Source organism: Nuphar pumila, chromosome 7 (assembly GCF_984573655.1).
Source record: "Nuphar pumila chromosome 7, dmNupPumi1.hap1.1, whole genome shotgun sequence".
Taxonomy (NCBI): domain Eukaryota; kingdom Viridiplantae; phylum Streptophyta; class Magnoliopsida; order Nymphaeales; family Nymphaeaceae; genus Nuphar; species Nuphar pumila.
In genome coordinates, this window is record NC_143255.1 from 126,770,905 (window position 1) to 126,798,370 (window position 27,466).

At 36.7% G+C, this 27,466-nt stretch overlaps 1 protein-coding gene across 2 annotated transcripts in view; it reads left to right on the forward strand.

Moving 5' to 3' along the window:
• The window catches only part of LOC149833415 (gamma-secretase subunit APH1-like), an 89,976-nt gene that overhangs the window by 54,450 nt on the left and 8,060 nt on the right, over window positions 1–27,466 (forward strand). For both annotated transcript variants that reach the window (XM_090015103.1, XM_090015102.1), the window contains one exon: window positions 12,881–13,006. In XM_090015103.1, coding sequence (XP_089871229.1) covers window positions 12,881–13,006 — 126 coding nt within the window. The remainder of the gene's footprint in view (window positions 1–12,880; window positions 13,007–27,466) is intronic.

Here is a 27,466-nt window from a genome sequence, read left to right on the forward strand (position 1 = left end):
ATGCATTCTAGTAGACTGACACAGAGTCTGTGCATGTATGACCATGCTTGAGTGCTGTAAGGGTCTGGACATTTGTTTTTCATATGATTAATCAATGTAAATGCATGTTTAAATTCTGTGTTTTTAGTTTGAATTACTTATGATAAACCAAGGTGCTGCCCATGTTTGAGTCTTGTATATGTCTAGTGATAATGATTGTTATCTGATTAATCAAAGTTAGTTATATGTATTCCAGATGGTGCAATGACTAGTTAGCTGTCTGTTATAATGGTCTTCTATGTTATATGAAGCTGCATGTTATTCAACTGCTAGATGCCTAGTTAGCTGCATGCTATGATAATATTCGGTTCATATGAAATAACATATTAAACTGTTGCTCAATGTCGATTTAGTTGCATATTAGGTTGAGATTCAATCTAGTATTTAATTTCGTATTCACTTTATGTTTAAATGCTTAGTCAGTTGCATATTAGGACCAGGTTCAATTGCTCATTTAACGACTTAGTGGGAAGACCAGAGAGTCGATCCAAGCACACGAAAGATAGTCCTTTGCTGTCTACGTATGGGCAGTATGCTTATAGTTGGAAATGGGTGATGCTACACATTTGTGAAAAACTGTTTTTAAAATTTATTGCCATTAAGAACGGTGATTCCCTATGAAATTTTGTATGGGCATTGTACATGTAGTGGGAAATATGTGATGCTGCACATTTGTGAAACATGGTGTTTTAAACTTTAGGGATAGAATGACTTGCATTCTGATACAGAAATGGACGTATGTGTAATTTGCCCATATTTGAAAATCATGTCATGAAAGTTACGAATGTATGCACCGTGTGTGGGTCACACACTAACCTAAATCATAAGAGGAATACATGTGAAAATTCAAAATGAACAGATATAAAGAATTTTGTCTGACTAGTTTAAAGGTACCGAAGCATTATGAATAACAACCATAACACTAATGAGAAACTTAAATTTAATTTCTATGGCCTGACTGGTTTAAAGGTACTGAGGCTTGTGTGCTTGACGGGTTTAAAGGCACCAGAGCACTCTGAGTGAAATTAAGCAATCAATATGGAAAAAAGGATTTGGATGGTTTATTCACCTTCGCAAAATGACTAAGGTTGGGATCTACTGCTAAGGCAGTAGAAGGAAGTTGGGGAAATGCCTTGTACTTCGGGAAGAAAGACAAATAATGAAACCAACTCACTCAGTTTCGGGCTTACCTTAGAGAGGGTAGGTGGTACAAAACTCTGAGGACATGTGTTTTGGTTTCGCGCGTAAAGCGACTCGTTGGTCCCAGTCCTCAGAGTTGGGGGACCCAGACTACCAATATGTCCTAGGTGGTAGCTCTTTGTTCTTCTGCAGAAGTTAGGGATGCATCCTGTTTTGGTCTCGACCTTTGGGAGTTTCTCTCGGTCACTGGTCGCTCCCTTGGGATTTCAGTCTCAGTTAGAATGTTCGGGTTAATAAAATACCCTTGAATAATATACTCCCGAACGTTTTCTTCTGAGATGGTTGCCTTGGCCCGTGTGTACCCGCGGGATAAGAAAAGATAAACATCAATTAGAACAATTAGGTATCACTGTGATGGAGTCATTAAAGAGACATTTACATATTTTTCAGCATGCTTTATATTCAGTGCTTGTGATGAAACGACATCTTAAAATGTGCATATATGAGATAATTGAATACATACTGTGGATATTATATAGATGTTATGCATGTTCCTGTTAGTGCTGTTACAGAATATGCTTTAATTTCTTAATACCTGACTTGATTAATTGTAGTAGTTGCATAAAATGTTTTTCTTGCTTATTTATAATTGTTGCATAATCCACTTCTCTACTTAGTTATATGTCTGTTATTGCTATTGCATCGACTTCTTTATGTGCTTTTGTATATGCTGAAGATCACACACGACACCCACATCACATACTTGACACATGATCTACTTCCAAGAAAAATTACAGTTTTCCTACTTAGACGTGGTAGTCTAATTCCTATAATTTTTATCATTTTCAGGCACAGAGTAGTTCTATGAGCAATGCGGGATGAGACGCTGACCAAGACTTGATCTATTTGTTCCCTGGCGGTCCTAATTTCTTTCAGATTGAAATTTTGTCTTGAGACTCATAATGTGATAAACTTTGATGTGGGATTCTATTATTATTGAAATAAAAATAAATGGTGTGGTTTGCTTTTACCTTCCTGTATCGTTCTGAAATGCTTAACCCTGGAATCATTTGTTGTTCCCGCTTCAAAAAAAAAATCCTCAAAAATCTGGGTTAAAATTTTGGGGCATTACACTGGCCCCCCCTGCCACTTCGATGTTGTCGGCAGGGGCTGGCCCCCTACCGTCTCTTGGTTGTCGGCAGGGGCTCAGCCCCTGTCGCTTCATGGCTATCGGCAGGGGCTCAATCCTTGTTGCTTGATTGTTGTCGGCAGGGGCTCGACCCCTGCTGCTTGGCTGCAGTTGGCAAGGGCAGGCCCCCTGCCGCCTCGTTGCTGTCGGCAGGGGCTGGCCCCCTGCCGCCTCGCTGTTTTCGACAGGGGATCATCCCTTGTCGCTTCGCTGTTGTCGGTAGGCAGGGGCTCGCCCCCTGTCGCTTTTCTGTTTTCGGCCAATAGGGGCACACCCCTGCTGTCTCTCTCTTTTTCGATCGACAGGCCTGACTTTCTATTTCTCCGCATGATAAATAATGTAGCATTGAATATTCATACTTTTGCAGACATCGCATCGAACCTCGCTCTGGCTCCGTGGTCTGAGCCTCGTATCATCTACACTCGTAGACGCACACAGCTGCACGACATCCCGAGGTAGGGGAAAGTCACACGAGGATTTTGGACGAATAAAATAAAATAAGACTCCTGAGATAGAATAGTTATTTTACATACCTGATTATCAAAGAAGTATTTAATTTATGAATTGCTAGTCAGTGTTTTACTCGTTCTGATTCTTTTGAAACTACATGCTTAGAGTAAACTCTATGGTTAGACTCATTCTAGAGAGAATCAAGTAGTTTAATTGGTATACCTGTTTACCTGTAGGACTTCTTTACTTATGATTGTCTATCCTGCATGCTTATTCTTTTAAAATTGCATACTTAATGTAAACTTTGTGAATAAACTCATTTCTAGAGAGAAACCCACTGCAATTACTATTATAACCGAACTTTAAGGCAGGTATGGTATAAATTTGACCAGAGGTCATGGAGTACCTTGAAGTGGGAACTCAACACTTTATTAATATAGATGAGATAATGTCGGCTTCCACAGGCCAATTGCTCAAAGAGCAATACATGTCATGTATGATCCAAAAGAATCATAAACATTATATGATGCTCTCTCATCGTAGTTGTACCTCTAGGAAGGTACGATCGTACTTTTGGACAAGTACGTCCCATGTGGATTACGATGGTTGGATGATGAGGTTGTAGCAACCTCGATGCGTGCATTTAGTACAATGCTGAGATCACATAAATGGTGACCATTCGCCTTCGGCAAGATGCTCGAGTGGGTCTAATAGACCAGAGCATGTAGGATGGGGCGACGGTTAAGAAACCCCCGTCGTACCCATTCGACCTTCACGATTCATCAAGGTAGATGATGGATGATACAAAAACTCCGATGGACAAGTTGTTAACAACCACCCCACGGGCAAAAGACTCGGCTTCCTCAGTCATCGGAGTTAGGGGAATTGAGATTACCATAAATTATCCTAGGTGGTAACTCCCAGGTACTTCTGCAGAAGTTGGATGCATCCATGGGCCACGAATGCCTTTGGGGATTTACTCTCTTGGTCACTTACCGTTCCCTTAGGAGCGGACTCAGTCAGCCATCCGGGTTAATGAAAACACCTGACATAATAAACCCTCGGATCGGTCTCGGCTGTTTCTACGTTTCGCGTCTGTGCGTATCCACAGGCCAGTTAATATCAGAACGTAAAGAATATCTTCTTGAATAGTTGTAGATGATTAAGACTTACACTGCTTGAAATTTGAATATATTATAATTGTATTGATTGTTTTAATATAATAACTGCTTATCTCATGAATGTCCTGCTTTATTTTCATTCTACTTATCTGTTCGTGCACCTACTGGTTTGTTATGAAACTGACCCATTTCATGGGTAGGTGAGGAGTAGGACTTCACAGACGGCCGATGGCGTGGTGCAATATGACTCAAGATTTATCTTCTTTCTGCTGGCGGCTTGGTTCTGAGTCTTTTTGAGTTTTTTTTTTAGATTATTGAACTTTGGAAAGATGCTCATTTTGTAATAAACTGCAGATTTTTAATCTATTGCCTTATTTCCTCAATTCCTTTAAGTTGTGGTTTATGTGAATGATGGTTTTTCAACTAATGTACCCAGAATTTGTTGATTTGTGCTCCTTTCTAAATGTCTTCCGCTGTCGATTTTAAAAGTAAAAACTTTAAATGTTTGAAAGGTTTTTCGATAATGTTTTCGAAATCACAAGTCGAAATTTTGGGGTGTTATAGATGGGGATAGATCATTGTAATTGTTGGTCTTCAACGAAGAATTCCTAGTAAGTGTAAGTCATCAGCTCGCTTTGGCTACATCCCTCTTTTGGCAGCAAGGGTCATTTGGCCCTGCCCCATCCTTTTTTCGAGTCATTTGGGACGCTTGGCCCCAGCCCTATGTATCAGAGAAGTTGAGTCTCCACCTTGCTTTTGCTTTTGTCTGGGTTGTATGTTAATATCGCATATTTGCAGCTACGACGGATCCCACTCGCGCTCCATGACCCGAGCCGTCAATCGTGTACATCCGGAAACGCCAGCAAGCTCGTAACTCTCCAAGGTAGGGGAAGATTGCACAAAAGACTTAGATAATTGAATTAAGTTCAATTAAACTAAAAACGATCATTAAATGAAAATATATATATTTATACGGGTATGGACTTCACTCAAGGACGCGGTTTCGCGATACTTGCCCTTTACCTTATAGTTTTTACTTGTCGCGTATCACGTCGAGATCTTGCGTTGCACTCTTGCTTGCAGTTTTTACTTGCCGTCACGCATCGCGTCGAGATTTAGCGTTGCACTTCTGCTTACCGCCTTTACCTTGCCGTCGCGCTCTGCGCCTAGGCTCTTGCTTTTGCATATGTGTTGGTATTGCCTTGCTATTGCAGATGACGCGCAGGTTCTTGCTCTTTGCGTATGCCTTGAAGGCATCCTCGTGGAGGATGCAAGGAACATCTACCACTTTCTCTCTTGTGATAAGAGTTGAGTTGGGAGCTAGCGTTACATCCTCGTCTAAGGAGAGAGATACCTTGCAAGGATCCTGACTCTTCGAGTATGCAGTCCTGCAGACGAGTTGGGGTTCGAGCGAACTACTTAGCAGGGGTTCTGTTGAGAAACCTGTATCCCGTCTATCGAGGCTGGTATCGAGTCATGCGAGGCATGTAGATACCTCGATAGCAGATGAGATTCTAGAAAATCGCATGCATAATGTTGGCACAAGGTACTGCTATTTCAAAAGATAAACATTACGTCTTTGTGAAACACTCTTGTTGAGGCTTCTATTGAGGAGCTATACCCCCTTCATCCTAGAGTACTTGTAGTCGTGCACGACACGTCTAGTACTGCGATGATCGGATGAGACGATCGTGCGACCTCGAACAGTGCTAAATGCACAATGCTGTAATCACATAAATGACCTTACATTCGCCTTCACAGGCAAGATGCTCGAGTGGTTTAAAGACCACAGCACAGAATGGGTCGTTAGTTAAGCAACTCCTAACGCACCCATTCACTTCTGGTTGTTCTGTCAAGGGAGAGGACAAAGCGGTACGAAAACTTCAATGGACAAGTTGTTAACAACCACCCCACAGGCAATGATCCAGCCTCCCCAGTCATTGGAGTTAAGGGGAAATGGGCTAAAATAATTAGCTCAATACTTCTGCAGAAGTTGAATGCATCCGTGGCACTGCTTTTCAGCCTTTGGAAAATCCTCTCTCGGCTAAAGCCGTCCCCTTTGGAGCGGACTCAACTAGCTATTCGGGTTATTGAAAATATATAGAATAACAGACGCCCGAACTAGTCTCAGTTGTTTCTACGTTTTGCCTGCGCGTACCCGCAGGCCAGTAATATCGGAACATAAAGTCTGCTCACATTGGTTGTTGGGTCGTGAGATTCTCTTGCACTACTGACTCGCTTGCACTACTGATTTGCTTGCATTAATTACTCGCTTGCACTACTTACGCGTTTGCACTATTTATCAGCGTGCATTGCTTACATGTTTAACTGCATATCTGCGTAACCTACTGAATTAAATGTACATAATTCAGTTTCCTGTAGTCTCTCTTGTGTACCTAATAGTTTTTCGCGAAACTAACCCATTCTATGGATACAAGTGATGATTAGGTACACCACGGGCTATGACTTGATAGCAAGATGACTTCAAGACGTTCTTCTTCCTACTCTTAGCTCGCGTCTTGATTGTTTGGGTTTTTGTAACGGATTTTCCTTGGGATATCCGAATTTTGTACTATTTGGAGAACTTAAATGAAAGTGACTTTTCCAAGTGTTTGCAAGTAGCTAACGCCCCTAAGGTTGTCAGCTTGCCTTTCTGAAATTAACAAAAGAATAGTCTTCCATTGATTTCATAAACCATCTCTAAGATAAAGAGATTTCTTTTTAGTCTCTTGTCTGTTTTTTCTGAAAGGTTTACAAGTTTGAAATTTTGGGGCGTTACAGAGAGGGAGGCGAGTGGGGAGGAGCGCAGGGTCGAGAGGAGAGGAGGACCAGATAAATAAAGGGAGATGGGGAGAGGGGATGGTTACGAAAACCGTGAGAGGAGGGGGATAAGCCTGATCGGCTGCGATGTGAAGGAGGGCTTCACGCAGCCGCCCCGCTTCTCATAAGGGCAAACGAAAACCCTATTTAGGGTTTTCTTTTTTTTTTTAACGTGATTTTCTTTTACACATACGGGTGTGGGTCGATCGGACTCGTGACCCGCGACCTTCTTATTTGTTTGAGTCCACTCTTAGCCTATCTGGATCCATCGGATCTTCTTTTAGTTTTTTAAGGTGTTAATCCTTAAAATTTTGAATAGGGATCCAAATTACACTATCGTGGATTCCAACAAATTATTATGGATTCAAACATATTAATTTTAATTGGATCCACACTATATTTAAATCTTCGATGTCCAGGATCCAAATACAATATTGAGGATCCGAACGGTGCATAGATTATTACGAATCCCCATAAGGTGTTATAAGTTCGATATATAATTTTTCTTATTAAAAATCCGATGTAAACACCACCGATCCACTCAATTTGTCCTCGATCCAATATCAAATTTGATCATGATATTTAGGATCCAATACCAGAGATCTGATCTATTTGACCGCAATCTATTATTAAATATCAAATTTAGTGATCCGATATCTAAGATTCAAACAAAATATCCGATATCCGAATAAGAATAACACATAAAATAATAAAAACTATCCTTGCCCCAAGGACATAAATTTCAAGTTTATTTAGCCGATAAAATTCACGGGTATTATAGAGTGTCACTCGGCTGGGCTGCCAGTCAGCCCAGATTCAAAGAAACCCCCCCTTTTTTTACAGAACATACTGGCAGCAACCCTGCACAGGCTGCACCTGTGCTGGTCTGCCAAGCTATGACAGGCCAGCCGAGCCTGCTCGGCTGGGCTATCATCGAGCCCGGTAACGGCTATAAAAAAAAGAAAAGAACATGGCCAGCATTAACAGGAATTTTTCTGGGGCCTCTAAATGCATGCATATTCCAATGCATATTCTCACTCAAATACATTAGCATGTGGAAATCTATACTTAGGTATGCTTGCATATACATATTTACACAAATATGCATGTATGATCAAACTTACATTTAGGCATGACAGATTCATACATGGAATATGCTTCCATATGCATGCTTTCATACAGACATGTGAGGTATACATTCTTGGGCGTGATCGGAATCTAGTATACATTAACTTTTCACATGCCTATGCAACTGTTATTGAAATATACATGTTTACATATATATATTTTTTTCTTTTAATACATGCATTCAACCGCTCATGCGTTGGAATATCCATGGAAATCAATATTCATCAAAATTTTTTTTGTTGTATCATGTACAAAATTTTATTTCATTGAAAAGATGAAAAGAATCTAGAATACAACCATGGAGGAAGATTCATGGATCATCCTCCATGTATTTTTGAGAAAACATCCATATAAACACTTTTTCCATGGATTTTCATCAAAATATTGCATGAAAATCCAATCTATAATCAATTTCTCACTTGATTCAAGAGAGGAAACCCATACCTTTGATGCAAATCACCCAAAAACAGTGGTGAAAGCTCAAAAACGTGGATGGAGAAAAATTGATCTTCTTCTCCTCTCTTTCTCTCTCCTCTTTATTTTTTTCGCTTTCTCTTTCTTTCCCTATTTTTTTTTGATGTTTAAATAGGCCAAGAGGGGGTGATGCCCTCTCCCTTCTTCAGGCCTTTCTAGATGGGCTGGAGATGGGGAGTTTCCTCTTTTGAGGATTCTCTCACCCTCCCTTTCCAAAATTTTCTACCTCCTTTAAGAAGTTCAAATCATTCATATAATTAAAATTTGAAATTGAATAAAATTAATTAATTATTTAGTATTAAATAATTAATAATTATCTAAAAGTTTTCAAAAATAGCCAAATTAATTTGGGAGACTTCCTAACCTTAATTATTTCTAATTTAAAGCTTTTAAATGAATTTAAAGCTTTTAAATGAATTTAAATCTTGAAAAATCATTGGGCATGGATTTGGATTTGGATCCAGATCCAAAATCTAAATCTAAATCCAAAACGAAATTGGATTATGATCTGGATCAAATCCAGATTAATATGGGTCTTGGATAAGGTCCAAATCCATATTAATTCGGATCATAAGCATTGGATCCAATCCGATCCAACTCCGAATCCAGTTTGACAAACTGCTTTTTTTTTTTAAAAAAAATACGATTTTGGGCCAATCAGAACTCGAATTCAAAAAAGTAACATACCGTTGCGCTCGGCATTTCGAGACGCATCCAATGACATATTACACGAATATCAAATTTTGAATTTTGAATTTTGCTCTAATTTTACTTGAATTTAAAAGTCAAAAATTAATTTTTTTTCTCACGTTTTAAGTGGCTCGTTTAGACCTAGTTGAGGAGACCTGGGCCAAGCCCAGATTCAAAAGCATCGGTCTAATATCGAGGTTCAAACGATTTTTCTCTCAAACTTAGCCAAATTTTTAAAAATCTCAAATTTAACTAACTGTGAAAAATACACGATATTACACTCTTCATGGATGTCCCTTCTACAGTATGAGGATCTTGGATGGCAGTTTTGGGAAAACTATGAAGATACTAAAACTTCGTGTGCGATTAGACCCCTGAAGCCGATATGGTAGTTCACCTTTTGACCACGGTTTTAGGGGGTTTTCGACCACTTTGCCTGTGGGTGGTGTTGTAGATACAACTGCTGTTATTGGTATACCAAGAAAGTGACATAAGTGGATGTTGATTTCCTTGGTGTCCCGACATTAGATGTTGATTTCTAATGTTTCGATGAATGATGTTGATTCCTGATATCGGTCGAGGTACAAGTGTGAAACCCAGTAATAAAATACAAATTGTATGTTAAGCTACAACTGAAAACCTATCTTGAACTTCGAGAACTGTGGTGGCCATTTTGAGTATCCGCGGGTTTAATGAAAAGTGAAACTAAAATTGTGTGCATTTAATAATGTCATGCATGCGAAAGAGAACTCTGATAATAACTTAATAATTTGTTTTATGCATCTTTACTGTTCTGCATTAGTTCATGCATTCTTACTTGTTTTGTTTCGTGTGAGAAATTGTTATTGCATGATACTTACTTTTAAATGCTTGAATGATAAATGAATTATGAGATTGTTATTCTTATATTCCTTTGAATATCTTGCATGAATTTGATTTATGCTCTTTCTTTCCTATTTAGATTTGTAGAGTAATTTCTACAAAGAATCTTTGATTCTTACCCAGTATTTTTAATGATTTTCTCAGGACGTGGAGCTCAGTGATGGAGATGACTGTTATAGGGAGCCTGCGAGATCGCGTTACTAGTTTTGATATTTTCTTAACAGTGTAGCTCTGGATTATATTCATTATTTTAATTTCGTTCTTAGACATTGATTTATTGATTAATAAATTGGTTATTTGATTGGTTTGTTCAATGTAAAGATCACTTGTGGTTTGAAAGTTAAGTTGTTTTTGGGTACTGATCAGACCGAAAATACATGCAGTATTGGGTACTGATCAGACCCAAAACACATGCAGTTTTTGGGTGACTGATCAGACCCGAATACATGCTCTATTGGGTGCTGATCAGACTCGAATACATGCTGATCAGACTGGTTTACACGATGATGTTGATTTTAATAACTATGTTTGCAAGACTGTCATCGAACTGTGTTTATATATGTGCAGAAAATCAATGACGGTTGAAAATGATTTCGAAAATAACTATGTTTGAATAACTGTATGTGTTTATGTTATTTCTCTGCATAAATATGCATCAGTAATTTATTTTCCAGCATGTTGTTGTTCCCAATAATGTAGCCATGACATGCTGATGACAGCATGTTGATGTACATGGTTTTACAATTGTTTAAGGACCAGATTTATTACTGATTACATATGCGTGCAATCTGGACCAGATTTGCTATTGGTTATATATGCGCAATCTGGACTAGATTTGCCACTTGTTACACGTGAAATCAGAACCAGATTTGCCAACCTTTGTTTGTGTGCAAACCGATTATATTTGACATGGTACAAGGTGATGCATGTATTGAATATTGATTGGGCATGGCATACATTTCATTGGTAGGTTGCGAATGTTAGGTCATACATATTGAAAATTATGAAATGTAATTCGATGTATGCATGAAGATGTTCATGTGCATATTTGAGAGTTTATGCATAAAATGAATCATGAAATAATGCATGTTGTAAGCATTTGTTCGTATGCATATGCAATTTGTCTTATATGTACATTCTTGTTATGTGAATGGAAGCGCATTGTGGACATGTTTAAGTAACTGTGTGGGTGTGCATGTTCACTGAGGGTTTTGCATAAGATGCATCAGTGGTCATATGTGAACCACTGTAGGCCACGTGGGCCAAGAGCATGTGTTGCTCTAAGATTAGTGTTTATGCATTGCAAAATTCATTCTTGAAATTATTGCTTTCTAAGTTAATTGCATTGTTAAAATCATAACATGCCAGGTCCCGTGTTGGGTTTTGCATGTTGATTTGCAAAACAGTTCTTGTGTAAAAAACTTGATTTTGTTAATATGATAAAAGAGATAAATGGTGTAATTAATTTTCTTTCTGGATATTTCTTCTACAGTGTGGGAATCCTGGATGACGGTTTTGGAAAAACTGTGAGGATACTAAAACTCTGTGTGCGTTTGTGCCACTAAACTCGATATAGTGGTTCGCCTCCCGTCCACGGTTTAGGGAGTTTTCAGTCACTTTGCCTGAGGGTGGTATTGTAGGCACAACTGTTGTTATTGATATACCAAGAAAGTGATATCAGTGGATGTTGATTTCTTTGGTGTCCCAACGTCAGATGTTGATTTCTAATGTTCTGATGGATGATGTTGATTCCTGATATCGGTCGAGGGACAAGTCTGAAACCCAGTAATAAAATAGAAATTGTGTTAAGCTACAACTGAGTACCTATCTTGCATTTCGAGAATTGTAGTGCCCGTTTTGAGTATCCGCAAGTTTAATGAAAAGTGAAACTAAAATTGTGTATATTTAATAGGGACATGCACACAAAAGAGAACTTTGATAATAATTTAATAATTTGTTTATGCATATTTACTGTTCTGCATTAGTTCATGTATTCTTACTTGTTTTGTTTCACGTGAGAAATTGTTATTGCATGGTATTTACATTTAAATGCTTGAATGGTAAATAAATTATGAGATTGCTATTTTTATATTCCTTTGAATGTCTTGCATGAATTTGATTTATGCTCTTTCTTGCCTATTTGAATTTTTAGAGGAATTCGTATAAAAAATCTTTGATTCTTACCTAGTATTTCTAATGATTTTCTCAGGACCTGGACCTCAGTGATGGGAATGACTGCCACGGGGAGCCTGCGAGATCGCGTGACTAGTTTTGATATTTTCTTAATAGTGTGGCTCTAGATTATATTCATTATATTAATTCTGTTATCAGACATTGATTTATTGATTAATAAAGTTGGTTATTTGATTGGTTTGTTCAATGTAAAAATCACTTGTGGTTTGAAAGTTGTTAAGTCCGTGAGTCCTCGGATCCTTGTGTTTTGGTTTCCGCAATTGTTTAAAAAAAAAGTTTCCACTTTTCACGGGGTTGAATTGGGGTCGTTACAATAAAGGTCCTTGTAAACCTATATGCATGTGCCCATATGGCCCAAAGCTCCAAGACCTGCTTTCACAGATTTAGACTTCAAGGAAGCTTTAGAGGTTTGTCCTATTCAGGATAGATACAAGTTCTACTCACCATGTGGGTGTTGTCATTGGAGACATGGTAGAAGAGAATTGACTAAGAATGGCTATACTATAGGTAGGCTTGCTCATTATTTCTTTTGTTACTAAGCAGGAGAAAACTGTGATTCACATGTTACAACAAAATTAATGGCGGAAGTTGCTTGTAGTTCTGAAAATGAAGTGATTGGTTGAAAAACAAGAATCACCTTTCATATTGCATAAGTGCATGTTTCTATTTCTTCTGAAGATTTTCTAATGGTAATGTTTTTGTGTAATTTTCTTAATGACCTTGACTGTGGGCTTTGCTGTATTTTGTGATGCAGCTGGTGGTTTAGGTCATGGAGTGGCTCATGCTGTCTTTTTCTGTCTGAGCCTTTTGACACCTGCTTTTGGTCCTGCAACTTTTTATGTTCATAGTTGTCCTCAAATGCCATTTTTTCTTGTTTCTGGTAAGATATTATTGTGCCTTATTCCACATTTACTTGCTTATTATTTTTATTTGCTTAATATTAGTCCTCTAAATAATCTTGTTATTTGATTCAATTAAGAATACACATTAATGTTTTCTTAATAAGAAATTATCAGATTTCTGTTTATGCTAGCCTTTCTACTGATTATAGCTAGCTGTCAGTAATCTTTGCTTTTATCCTGTTCCTGTATGATTTTTCTTTTCTGCTATCAATGTGCAGTGGATATTTCATCAATTGTCACATTTACTCTTCATGAGTATGTTGACTTTAGATGATCAAATTGAAGCAACCCTGCATGGTAGGAGTGAGACTATTGTAGTATGGGTATGTTTTAGAATTTAGATACATCACAAGTTTGAAAATATTAACCTTGGTCTGCTGAAATGTGCATGTTCACAGTGCTTTTTTACAAATTTATTATAAGAACATTGAAATGTTTGAAATTGATGGAGGTGTCCCAAATTCCCTTGTGCACATTCAGAGTCAACTTTTTTATTAGTTGTTCCAGTTTAGGTTCAAGTTCCTTGACTCCAACAACCATTTGAGATAGTATTAATCCGAACATTAAAAAAGAAAAGATTTGATTGAGTCCTATTGTTCATTTTGAAGTCGAGGCTGTTTGCTCCGTCATAACAGAGTCTCTTCTTTGTTAGGAGCTGGAGTTTCTTCTAGTTGACTGATTTATTAGTTGGGTTTCCAAGTTTTGAAACATTATAATTTCAAACCATGAGATCATTCTTCACTGAGCTTACATGAACTAGTGCTTGGTGATAACCTGTATTTTTACACCCACAGCCATCTGAGCTAGCTTTAAGTAGAGGATTGAAAAATAAACTTCTTGTCTGTTCATTTTGTAATTGAGGCTGTTTTCTTTGTCATAAAGAGTCTCTTCTCAGTTAGGAGCTGGAATTTCTTCTAGGTTGACTGATTTATTAGTTATGTTTGCAAGTATTAGGGAAGTATGATATCAAACCATGAGAGCATTTCTTGGCTGAACTTGCATGAAACAATATTTGCTGATGACTGGTATTTTTGCACCATAATTTCAAGTTTTATGCATTTGGTTTATAATTTATTTAGCTCAACCTAAACAATGTTGAGCTTGAGCAATAAGCCCATGGACTATTCACCTAGACTATCATGATTGAGACTTATTTGAGATAGAAATTTGCATATGGTTTTCATAGATTTGGAGAAAGCTTATGACAGAGTCTAAGGAACTTAATTTAGTCTATGTTAAGGAAGAAACATATCCCTTATAGATATATCAAAATAACTCAAGATATGTATGTCGGTGCAGTTACGACCGTTAGAACCAATGTTGTAAGTATTGTACCATAGCATACAATACATGTCATTACTATTATGTTTTTCAATACGATACACACTCTTATCGTGATACGAGTGTATTTTTTACGCATCAGATGTATTGTACAGTACAACCCTGTATCGTACGATACAACTTCGGTGCACTTTAAAAAGGGCGGAATCATATTTTTTATTTTTTGAATTTTAAAGACCTCGTGAGGGCCAATTTCCTCATTTGTATAGAGGCCATTAAAGGGCTCTTAAGATGTATGTATGCAATATATATATATATATATATATATATATATATATATATATATATATATATATATATATATATATATATATATTTCTTTATCACTGTAATAGGTAAATATCCTTTAGGGGTATTTTTGTCTTTTTTTCTTGTAATAGGTTCTGTCCTCTAGGGGCAAATTTTTCTTTTTTATTTATTTTTATTTTGTGATTGTCTTTATCTCAAAGACCAAGGGTATTAAGGTCTTTTGCCCTTAGAGTCGTTGGAAGCATCCCAACGACTATATTTATAGCCATTGGGAGCTCCCAATGACTCTATGGGAGCCCCCTTTTGGATCTTCCTTTTTGTATATAAGGGACCTCTTGTCATCATTTTATGTAATGCTTCTCTTAAGCATTTATGCTCAATAAGATGAATAGTTTTTATGTTTTGTGTTCTTCTATTTAGTTCTTTGATGTCTTGTATGTACTTAGTACTTGTGTTGTGCCTTTGTGCTTTTGTGTTGTCCCTAGTGGACTTGTGGTTGTGCACATTGCATTGTGCTTTTGTATGCCCTTGGCTTGTATTTATCTTTCGCTCATTTCATTACATGATATCAGAGCCAAGAAATTCTTATTGGCATTTTGCCTCGTTTAGGTGTTGGGATTTTTTGTTCGAGTCCATGCTTCGTTAAGGATTCATGATCATCGTGTGACTTGGATTCAAGGAAAATCTTGACCTGGTATGTATCTTATATCTTTGAGTGTTTCTTGTGTTATCTATTTCATGCATTATACATGTGGAAACACTCATTTTTCTTATCTTTGAAAAAAAAATTATTTGTTATTTTTGTTAAAAACTAAAAACATTAAATGTTTTAATTGGACTTGTTTTTATTAAATATCTTATAAGGTTTATTTGTTTGATCTTGTGAAATTATATATATGTTTTTATGAAATCATGTTTGAATCTTAGTTTTCAAAACTTGCTTTATTTGATATATATGTATGTGATCTTGTATGCTTGAGCATGTATTGTTGGCATTTAGATGCTTTATTTAAACAAGTCATGATTACAAATGTCAAATCATGTTCGTATTTATTATTGAACTATATTTTGTTTTATTTTGAAAAATTATCATATATTTTAAAATAATTTGAGATATTTTAAAATAATGGTGTTGTGTGTCTTTTACAAGTATGATCTTATGAAATTTTGCTTAAACTTGTGTTTAATTTTTCTCTTTACTCTTGGTTTATTCTTATATAAAAGTAGCTTATGAAGTGTTAAAAATTATGATCTAGCTTATGAATAAATAATTTTTATATTGATATTTGATCCTTGTGCACTTATGATTGCCTTACATGATGAATAAGATTGTCTATTCGTGCATAAAGTATTGAGCCTAATTTCTTATGTGAGTCATTCACTTTAATAAATGCCTTTTATGGTCCTTTTGTGAGACAATAGTTATGATATTGGATGTTTCTCTTGTTGATTCTTTTTTGTGGTACTTATGGTTATGTTATTTTCTTAGTCTCATGGATCTTTAATGAACATTATCTTACATGTTTTGCATGGGATTTGAATCAAATCTTTGGTGGACCTGTGTATTCTTGATTAAAGACTCTTGATTTATTGCATACTTGTTATTTATAAAATATAAATTTTTATATTATGCCCTTGGTGCATTAATTTATCACTTGCATATATGCTTAAATATGTTCCTATGCATTTCTTTTGTATAAGATATATGACTTTAAGTTATTTAGATTATTGCATGAGTTTTTGATCTCTTTGTGAGTATCCATGATTAGTTGTACTTGTATATGCACTTGGTTTTCTATATGGTTCTTTGAGAATCTCTATATATGTTTTGCCCCTCTTTAATGTTAATCTAGATTGAGCTATCTCTCTATATAGTTTGCTTATATTGACATTGCATATGATTGCATCAATTGACATCTCGTTGTGCATATGGTTGCATTATATTCAGTCTAAATTTTTCATACACCATTATTAGATTTAATTTTAAATTTTGTTTTTTTTCAAATCAGTTCTTATATTTGAACCCACTTATTTGGAAAATAATTTTCGTGAGTATTTATTGCCTTATTATGGCATTTGTTGTGTCCATCATAAAATTTTATATGATGCATCATTTCTCTTGGCCTTATTATTGTTGAACCAGAGTTTTTTTGTGGGGGTGAGTTGTGTGCACCTCGGTTATGTCAATTTAGATTGTCAACTTATAGTTTGGCTCTAACTGACGATTGTTTGATATCTGGTTTTATGAGTGTGTTGTATCACTCATTTGTTTATTTGGCCATTATTATGTTAGATGCTCATAATTATGTTCATCTATGATGGTTATCTATTTTTGAAACCATGGTATTTGAAAAGATTGTTCAAATTGATATCCTTATTCTTCTCGGTGGCATTAATTTGTTTTCATTACAAGCTCTCTTATCTTTTGTGTTTTCTCCTATTATGCCTCTTATTTAAGTGTCATTTTATTTAGACAAGACATGTTTATTCACACTTTTGTGTGTTTGTTTTGCCCATTAGTGACATTATGATTATGCTCTTGTTCTAGTCGCTGATACACTTATTTTGATTGTCATTATATGTAAACAAGAGTGTTAGAATTTCATGTCATTTCTTGTACATACGTATATGCTTGACAATATATATATATATATATATATATATATATATGTATATATATATATATTCTCAAATATATTTCGTATATAGGTGGTTGTAATCTTATCTTTTTTTGTAATTTTATTTGTTATTTATCTTCCTTTTTATTTTTTTATTTTCCTCCTTTTCGACCAGGTTGACTAGCCGTTGGGCAGCTCCCTGGCCCAACAGCTAGCCAGCCATCTCTAGTGTATAAATAATGGGTTGATGCCCCTTTGTATTTTATGCTTTTTGAGAACATTCTTCCTAATAAAAAGCTGATATTTTTATGTGTGTGCCTTAGTGCATTTTGTGATATTTATGTGCCTTAGTGCACTTTGTGAGTGATTACTCTTATCAAGTCCTTAGTAGACTTGATTATTACCAATATTCGAGTGCTTCTTTACATGGTATCAGAGTCGTTGGGCGATTTGCTTGTATTCACTCATGGAGGCTGCCTCGTAAAGCGCATTGATCTTTTTGTCATTCGTTGGATCGTGGTTTCTTCCTCTTCAACATGGCTAAATTCTCATCTCACAATTCAAGCAACTCCAACTTTGTTCCACCATTCAAAATTGACGGAAGTATTACAACCATTGCTCAAAGGATATACATCGGGGGCGACCATTGCATCTTCATCAACTCCCGGTATGTGTTCTTGGCTTCTAGATTCTGGAGCTTCATTTCATATGACCCCACATAAGTCTATTTTATCTGAATGTCAGCCTAACTCAAATTCATCTTTTGTTTCTATTGTTGATAGAACTTCTTTGAAAATAAAAGGTGTTGGAAATTTTAAAAACAATTTGACAAAACATAACAAGTTTTATATTTCAAAAGTTAGATTCATGCCAAAATTACATCTTAACTTTCTGTCTTTCAAATTTTGGATCACGGATGTAATATCGTATTCTCATCAAACAAATGTTGGGTGCAGGATCGCTAGTCCGGAAAATTGATTGGGGAAGGTTCTAGGGAAGGAGATCTTTACTACATGAACTCTCTTTGTATTTAGGGATGGCAGTGGACCGGGGGAAAGCAGGGCCCCGCCCCGCCTCGCCCCGTTTGGACCGGGGATGAAGGGTATGAAACGGGGATGGAGGCGGGGACGAAGGTTAAAATCCATCCCCGTCCGGGGGTGGAGGCGGGGATGGATGTGCACTTTTCCCCGCCCCGCCTCATCCCCGTTTGAACCGGGGATGGAGGACATGAAACGGGGATGAAGGTGGGGATGGAGGATAAAATCCATTCCCCGCCGGGGATGGAGGCGGGGGTGGAGGATAAAATCTTGAGGCGGGGCGGGGGTGGAGACCTTGTCCCCCGCCCCACTGCCATCCCTATTTGTATTCCAAAAGAATCTTTTTGTAATATTGCCCAAACAAAAGATATCAAAGTTTGGCATCATAGACTTGGTCATCCAAATGTAAGGAAATTAAATTTTGTACCTATTACTAAGGACCTTTGCAAAGACAATTTTGAATGCAATGAATGTATACTTGGAAAAATGATATCTTTACTTTTTGGACACAGGACATTTTACTCCTCTATGCCTTTGGAGTTGGTTTATTCGGATGTGTGAGGTACTCCTATTTTTTTTCAAAGTAGGCTTCTCCTACTATGTTGTGTTCATTGATGATTATACTAGATACTGTTGGATTTATTTTCTTAAATTTAAATCCGATGTATTTGCATCCTTCAAAAACTATCATAACATGATCAAAACTCAATTTGAAAGCAAGATTAAAATCTTAAGAATGGACTCTTGGGGAGACTATTTATCAAATGATTTCAAACAATTCTTAGAACATGAATGGATTTTGCACCAGAGATTGTGTCCTAGAACACCATAACAAAACGGAATTTTAGAAAGGAAACATAGACATCATAGAGACTACAAGGACACTACTTATTTCTAGGATTGTTCCCAAAAACTTTTGGGCCAAAGCTGCCCTAACTTCAGTGTATCTTATAAATAGGATGTTTTCAAAATCTCTATCAAATGAAATTCCCTTTGAAAAACTGTTTAAATATGAACCTGATTATCAAAGACTTAGAATTTTTGGTTGTAAGTGTTATGTTTTGAATGATAAAGGAGACAAACTATCTTCAAAGGCTATTCCTTGTGCTTTTATTGGTTATTCTGAATCACAAAAAGGGTATAAATGTTATGATGTCAAAAATGATAAACTCTTTGTTTCAAGGAATGTTAACTTTGTTTCAAAATGAAAGTGGATTTAAAGGATGTATGTCACAAGATGCAAATGTTGATTATTCTTTTTTGTTTAAATTACTTTCTAATTATGGGTGTGATGATCATTATGATAATCAGGAAACTTCTATAGTCTTCTATTTAGGGTGGAACAAAGGTTGAACCAATAGTATACACTAGAAGAAATAGGAACATATCCACTGAAAATCTAAATCAAGATGTTCACGAATCATTAGAAGCTCCCTCTGAACAAACTGTCATTCATAGATCTGAGTGAACTCCAAGGATTCTCAATAGATTTGTTTCTTATGACTCCTCTCCTAAACATAGAGCCTATCTTTTAGCCATCCATTTATACTTTGAACCCTCCTGTTACAATGAAGCCAAAGATCTTCTTGAATGGGAAAAAGCCATGCGTATGGAACTAAATGCACTTGAAGGTGCCAACACTTGAAAAATCCTAAATTTACCACCTGGGAAGAAAACCATAGGTTGTAGATGGATCTTCAAAGTCAAGACCAATAGTGATGGGTCCTTAGAAAGACATAAAGTCAAGTTAGTTGCTAAAGGATATTCTTAGGAGTACGGAGTAGATTATGAAGACACTTTTGCTCTTGTTGCTAGGATGTCCACTATTAGAACCCTTATTGCTATTGCCATTGTTAAAAATTAGAATATATTTCAAATGGATGTTAAGAATGCTTTTTTAAATGACAAACTCAATGAAGAAGTATATATGGATGTTCCACCCGGGTTGATGGTTTCTAAAGGCAAGGTGCTTAGATTAAGAAAAGCCCTGTATGGGCTCAAACAAGAACCAAAAGCCTGGTTTGACATATTTAACAATGTTATTACTGAATATGGTTTCGAACCATGTTAGTAATTCTTATTCTATATGTTGATGATATTCTGATTACATGAAGTGACAAAGAAGGAATTAAAAAAGTAAAACAGTTTTTGAAAAACACTTTTGAAATGGCTGATCTTGGTTTTCTTACTTTCTTGGAATAAAAGTGTCATATTCTACCAGAGGATATATATTGTCACAAACAAAGTTTGCTTTAGACATCATTGACAGGTCTGGATTATTAGATAACAAAGTTGTTGATACTCCAAATATTGTTGGGACGAAGATGCGAGCTGATGATGGGGTTCCTTTGGACAATCCAACTCCCTTCAGACAACTGGTTGGATTTCTTATGTATCTAAGTATTACAAGACCTGATATAGCTCATGCTGTCCACGTGGCCAGTTAGTTTCAACATTCTCCTACATCAGCTCATATGGGTGCAATCATGAGAATCATCAAATACATTAAATGCACCATCAATAAGGGAGTTTTTTTTATCCTCATTAGATCTCATTGCTTACTCATATGCTATGTCACATGGGTGCGGGTGCGGGTGCGACACGGGTGCGGCGCAATTTCAAAAATTTTGGACACGGGGACTCGGCTATATATATATTAATATATATATATATATATATAAAGACTCGGTCAAAGTTGTGCCCATTAGGGGACAGGTGATGAGTTGTGAAGGCATTCTGTACACTTTCTTCATACAGGAATAATTCACTTTTGGGCACTTTCTTCATACACTGTAATAATTCACTTTCTTCGTACAGGAAAAAACCATAAAAACTTGAGTTGTGCCCATTCTGTACTTAAAACTTGAAAGTGTACAGGTTTTTTAGTTGTGATGGGTTGTAATGAAAAGAGGCGGAAGCACTAATAGAGCAAATGTCACTCTTAAAGAGTGACCACTAAAGCCAAGAACACAAACACCAAATGTGCACACACAAAAACTCTCAAATATGGAAATGACTTAAAGTCATAAGTTGGATATTATTGAAGAAGAGAAGAGAGAGGGGTATAAACCCATACATTTAAGAGGGGAAGACCTCCTCTATTTATAGAGGAGGGAAGCACTAAAGGAACCACAAGGGCGGGGGGCTCCCTTGTAGTCGTTGGGAGCCCCAACGGTCAGAAATCTGACCGTTGGGGCCCCAACGACTACAAGTGTGGGGCCCCCTTGTGGTCATTTCAAAAAAGGAAAAATAAAGGAAAAAAGAAAAGGAAAAAGGGAAAAAGAGAAAAAATAAAAAAGAGAAAAATACATAAGTGGTTTTACAAGAATACCCCTATCAGGTATTTATCTAAATGAGAAATAATATATATATACATATATGTATATACATATACTTATATATATACGGATGTATATATATATATATATATATATATATATATATATATATATATATATATATATATATATATATATATATTTTAACACGCCCCCTCAAACTTTACGGGGAGAAGACCGAAAGTTTGCTAAGGAGGAACATAAATCGTGGAGTTGGAAGCGCTTTGGTGAAGAAGTCAGCCAGCTGATATTCTGAAGTAACATATGGTAACGAAATAGTCCCTCTGAGATATTCGTCTCGAACATAATGGCAATCCATCTCGATATGCTTTGTCCGTTCATGAAAGGTGTGATTGCTGGCAATGTATATCGCACTTTTGTTGTCACAGCAGAGCTTGGTAGGAGTGGAAATGAGAACGCCCATGTCGGCAAGGAGACTTCTGAGCCATACGATTTCCATAATTGTCATCGCCATAGCCCGATACTCAGCTTCAGTAGATGATAAGGAGACTTTCTGCTGCTTCTTACATCTCCACGAGATGAGAGATTCTCCTAAAAAAATACAAAGACCCGTAATTGAGATACGATCATTGGGATTACCTCCCCAGTCAGCATCAGTAAAAGCAGTCAATTCAAGAGATGAGGAAGAGGATAAGAAGAGTCCCTTTGAGATGGTATTTTTTATATATCGCACAATTCTCATTACGGCCGCCATATGAACTGTGGTAGGTGCGTGCTGAAACTGGCTTGCTGCATGAACCACATGAGCTATGTCAGGACGGGTGATGGATAGAAAAGTGAGGGATCCAATTAATTGACGGTAGGGAGTTGGATCTTCAAGAAGAACACCATCTTCAAGTCTAAGTTTTGCATTGATAACTTCTGGAGTCTCAACTTTCTTTTCGTCAGATATTCCTGATTTGGTACAAATTTCAGCAGCTAACTTCATCTGAGATAAGATGTATCCACGTTCGGAATAAGCCACTTCAATACCTAAGAAATATCGTAAATAACCAAGGTCAGACATATCAAAGGTATCTTTTAGCATAAACTTAACATCATTTACTCCCTTTTTGTCATTCCCAGTGATGATCATATCATCAACATACAACAGAAGCATAATAATGGAGTCACCTGTTCTCTTCACAAAAAGAGCAGTGTCAGTATAACAAGAAGAAAAGCCTAAATTTATTAATACGTTACTAAACCTATCATACCAAGCTTTAGGTGCTTGCTTAAGACCATATAAAGCCTTTTTTAATTTCAAAATTTTTCCATTTAAATCCATACCTGGAGGTGGTTCCATATACACTTCTTCATTTAAATTACCATTCAAAAAGGCATTTTTAACATCAAGTTGAAAAATTGGCCATTTTTTAACTGCGGCTATAGCAATAAGAGCTCGAACACTAGTCATTCGAGCAACGGGGGCAAAGGTTTCATCATAATCTACCCCATACTCTTGGGCATATCCTTTGGCTACCAACCTAGCCTTATATCTTTCCAATGAACCATCACTCTTAGTTTTCACTTTAAAAACCCATCTACATCCAATGGGTTTCTTGCCATTGGGAGGATCAATGATTTCCCAAGTTTGTGCCTTTTTGAGGGCATTAAGTTCAAGTTGCATAGCATCATTCCAATGAGCATATTGCTTAGCATCATTGTAATGAGATGGTTCATGAAAAGAGTGAAGGGCAAGAAGACATGCTCGAAAATTAGGCGAAAAAGAATCATAAGAAACAAACCTATTTGGTATTTTAGAAATTCGATTTGACCTTCTTTGAGAAGTCTCTTCGATGGACTCATTTTGGGAAAATCTTTCAAGGGCACAAGGAGGATTCCTTTCATTCCTTCTAGAGTAGACTTGTATTTGTCTTGAACCATTTTCTTCTAAGTTTTGATCATCGCTTGGATGTTCAACAAGATCTTCACCAAGGAATTCATTAGGATCAATATGATCATCTTTAGGCAATAAGTCAAATAAGAATGAATAATCGATATTTTCATTTGGTTGGGGCGAAAAACCACTTTCCTCTTCAAGGAATGTGACATCTTTAGAAATATAAAGCTTGTTTTTAAGTATGTCAAAACATCGATATCCTTTTTGTTTTTCGCCATATCCCAAAAAAATGCATTCAATAGCCCTAGGGGAGAGTTTATCATTCTTGTGGGTTAAAACAAAGCATTTGCATCCAAAAATTCTTAGTCTTTTATAATCGGGAGACTTGTTGTAAAGTTTTTCAAAAGGAGAAAGATTTTTCAAGGAGGACGAAGGAGTTCTATTGATAAGATACGCAGAGGTTAGAACCGCCTCGGCCCAGAAAGATTTTGGAATGTTTCTTGAGATCAATAACGTTCTTGTAGTCTCTATTATGTGCCTATGCTTTCTTTCCGCAAGGCCATTTTGTTGTGGAGTGTTGGGGGCAAGAACGTTGGTGAAGAATTCCATTTTCTTTCAAATAGGTTTGAAAATCATTGGACATATATTCGCCTCCCGAATCGGATCTAAGAATAGATAGATTTCCCAAAATTTGGTTTTTGACCATTGCATGAAATTCTTTAAAGAAGGAAAAAACTTCGGATTTACGACTTAGGAAGTAAATCCATGTGAATCGAGTAAAATCATCAATAAATACCACGTAATACGAAAAACCACCTTTAGACAAAATAGGGGAAGGTCCCCACACATCGAAATGAATAAGTTCAAATGGCCGAGTGGTAAAGTAACTTCTTTGAGGAAATGGAATAGCTTTAGATTTCCCAAAAATGCAATCTTTACAAGTCATGTGATTGTCTTTACAAGTATTGTTCAAAAACGGAAAAAGAGACATTTTTACAAAATTTGGATGGCCAAGTCTCTCATGCCATATTCCAATACTTTTGTCCTTTACAAGATTACATGATGGCTTAGATGGAAGAGTCAAAAAATCCATAAAATAGAGGTCACCCCTTCTATGGCCTTGCCCAATCAGCTTCCCTGACTGGAGATCCTGCACGGTGCAATCCTTGGGTGAGAAAGAGACTTGGCATCCATGATCGGTAATTTGAGATACGGAAAAAGGTTTAAATTTATTTTAGGAACGATTCTTACTTTAGGAACAAAAAAGTTTTTAAAATTAAGAGATCCAATACTTTCAATTTTTAATGATGTACCATCGGCGGTTGAAACACAAGAAGATATAAGTTCGGAAAAAACGTTTGAAAGAGAATTTTTATGAGATGTCATATGAAAAGAAGCACCAGAATCTAGAATCCACATACCTGGAGGAGATGAAGAGTAGGCAATGGCGGCCCCGGATGTTGAAGGAGAAGCCTTGAGTAGATGTTGGAGAGCTTCGGAGATGTGATTTAGAGTTTCTTTGATATCTCCTTCTTTTGTGCAATCTTCCTTCTTTGGAGAATCTTCTCCAACGGCGGCAACTTTTCCTTTAAGCTTTGGGCAAACCGGTCTTATGTGCCCCGGTTCATTACAATAATGGCATATAATCCCCTTTCTAGGTCCATAGTTATTTTTGTTAAAGTGGGGAGGTCTATATGCTTTAACATTAGATCCGGGCTTAGTAACGGCCAAAACATCATCACTCTTAATGCTCAAACCAAGCCGAGTTTCTTCTTGACATATCTCGGCAAGGGCGTCTTCGATAGGTAGGGCTTTGCTTCTATGGAGAAGAGATGCCCTTACTTGTTCAAATTCCGGGCGAAGACCATGAAGGAATTGAAAAAAGTGCTCCTTTTCAATTTGTTCCCTTCTTAGCTCAATATCTTGAGGAGCAACCCACTTAGGCTCAAGAAGAGCAAGCTCATCCCAAAGGGGGGTTAGAGAGCTAAAATAGTCCCGGACACTCATGTCCATTTGTTTGGTAGAACGGATTTTTTCTTGACAAAAAAATTGCCGAGCAAGATCCTTTTGGGTATACATACCCTTAAGGAAAAACCAAGCCTCATTGGCCCTTCTAAATTTGGCAATATTAGCACAATTTTTAAGATCTACATTGTTCATGAACCATGCCAAAATTTTGGCATGGTTACTTTCCCAATCCTCAATTTTGGATTGATGTTCATTAATGGCTTTGATGCGCTCATCGCCATCTAAAGCCTTCTCAATCTCGTTTTCCATTTTGGTGAGAACAAGAGAGGGTTCGGGAGTAGTTCCCATAACAAAACCCCAAAGTTTCTTACCTCTTAGGTGATTTTCTTACCCATTTAGCTTAAAAGAAAGCTCCACTTTAGAGTCACGTTCCATCGGCACCAACTATTCTTCTCTTCTTCAAAAAACTTTGAGAGGCACGCGTTCCAAGATGATAAAAGAGAAGCCTAATCACCAACCGAGCTCTGATACCATGTAATGAAAAGAGGCGGAAGCACTAATAGAGCAAATGTCACTCTTAAAGAGTGACCACTAAAGCCAAGAACACAAACACCAAATGTGCACACACAAAAACTCTCAAATATGGAAATGACTTAAAGTCATAAGTTGGATATTATTGAAGAAGAGAAGAGAGAGGGGTATAAACCCATACATTTAAGAGGGGAAGACCTCCTCTATTTATAGAGGAGGGAAGCACTAAAGGAACCACAAGGGGGGGGGGCTCCCTTGTAGTCGTTGGGAGCCCCAACGGTCAGAAATCTGACCGTTGGGGCCCCAACGACTACAAGTGTGGGCCCCCCTTGTGGTCATTTCAAAAAAGGAAAAATAAAGGAAAAAAGAAAAGGAAAAAGGGAAAAAGAGAAAAAATAAAAAAGAGAAAAATACATAAGTGGTTTTACAAGAATACCCCTATCGGGTATTTATCTAAATGAGAAATAATATATATATACATATATGTATATACATATACTTATATATATACGGATGTATATATATATAAGTATATATATATATATATATATATATATATATATATATATATATATATATATATTTTAACAGAAAAAACCACAAAAACTTGAGTTGTGCCCATTCTGTACTTAAAACTTGAAAGTGTAGAGGTTTTTTAGTTGTGATGGGTTTTTTTCCTTACAGCTGTAGCCCAGAAAATAAAAAAAAATTCAATTTTTTTTTCCAAAAAATGGACCAAAATGACCCTGAGTGCGTTGACCACACCCAGGGTCGGGTTGACCGAGTCCGAGCCGCACCCGTGTCCGCACCCGTGTCGGTGCGTGTCGACGCGGGTGCAGCGACCTTGGAGCCGAGTCCGTGTGACATAGCTCATATGTTGATTGGGGAGGGGATCCAAATAACATGCGCTCAACAACTGGTTTTTATGTATTTCTAGGGGAATCCTTGATTTCATGGAAGTGCAAAAAGCAACAAAAAGTGTCTCTGTCATCCACATAAGCCGAGTATAGAGCAATGACCACCACTACCATGGAGATCGTGTGGCTCAAACAATTTATTTCAGATATGGGAGTTCATTTTCAGAATCCTACAAGATTATGTTGTGATAACAAGAGTTCCATATACATAGCTCAGAATCACACATTTCATGAACGAACTAAGCATATAGAAATGAACTACCACTTTATCCATGAAGAGTACTTAAAGAAGACTATTGATCTCCCCTATGTGACATCAGAATATCAACTTGCTGATTTCATTACCAAGGCTCTTTGTTCGCCAATGTTCAACTTTCTTCTTGACAAACCTTCAGTGATTGCACTATAAGTTTGAGGGGGAGTGTTAGAATTTCATGTCATTTCTTGTATATATATATACTCTCCATACTTTATTTATGTAAGAGTATGTCTATATATATATACATATATTCTCAAATATATTTCGTATATAGGTGGTTGTAATCTTATTTTTTTTTTTGTAATTTTATTTTTTATTTCTCTTTTTATTTTTCCTC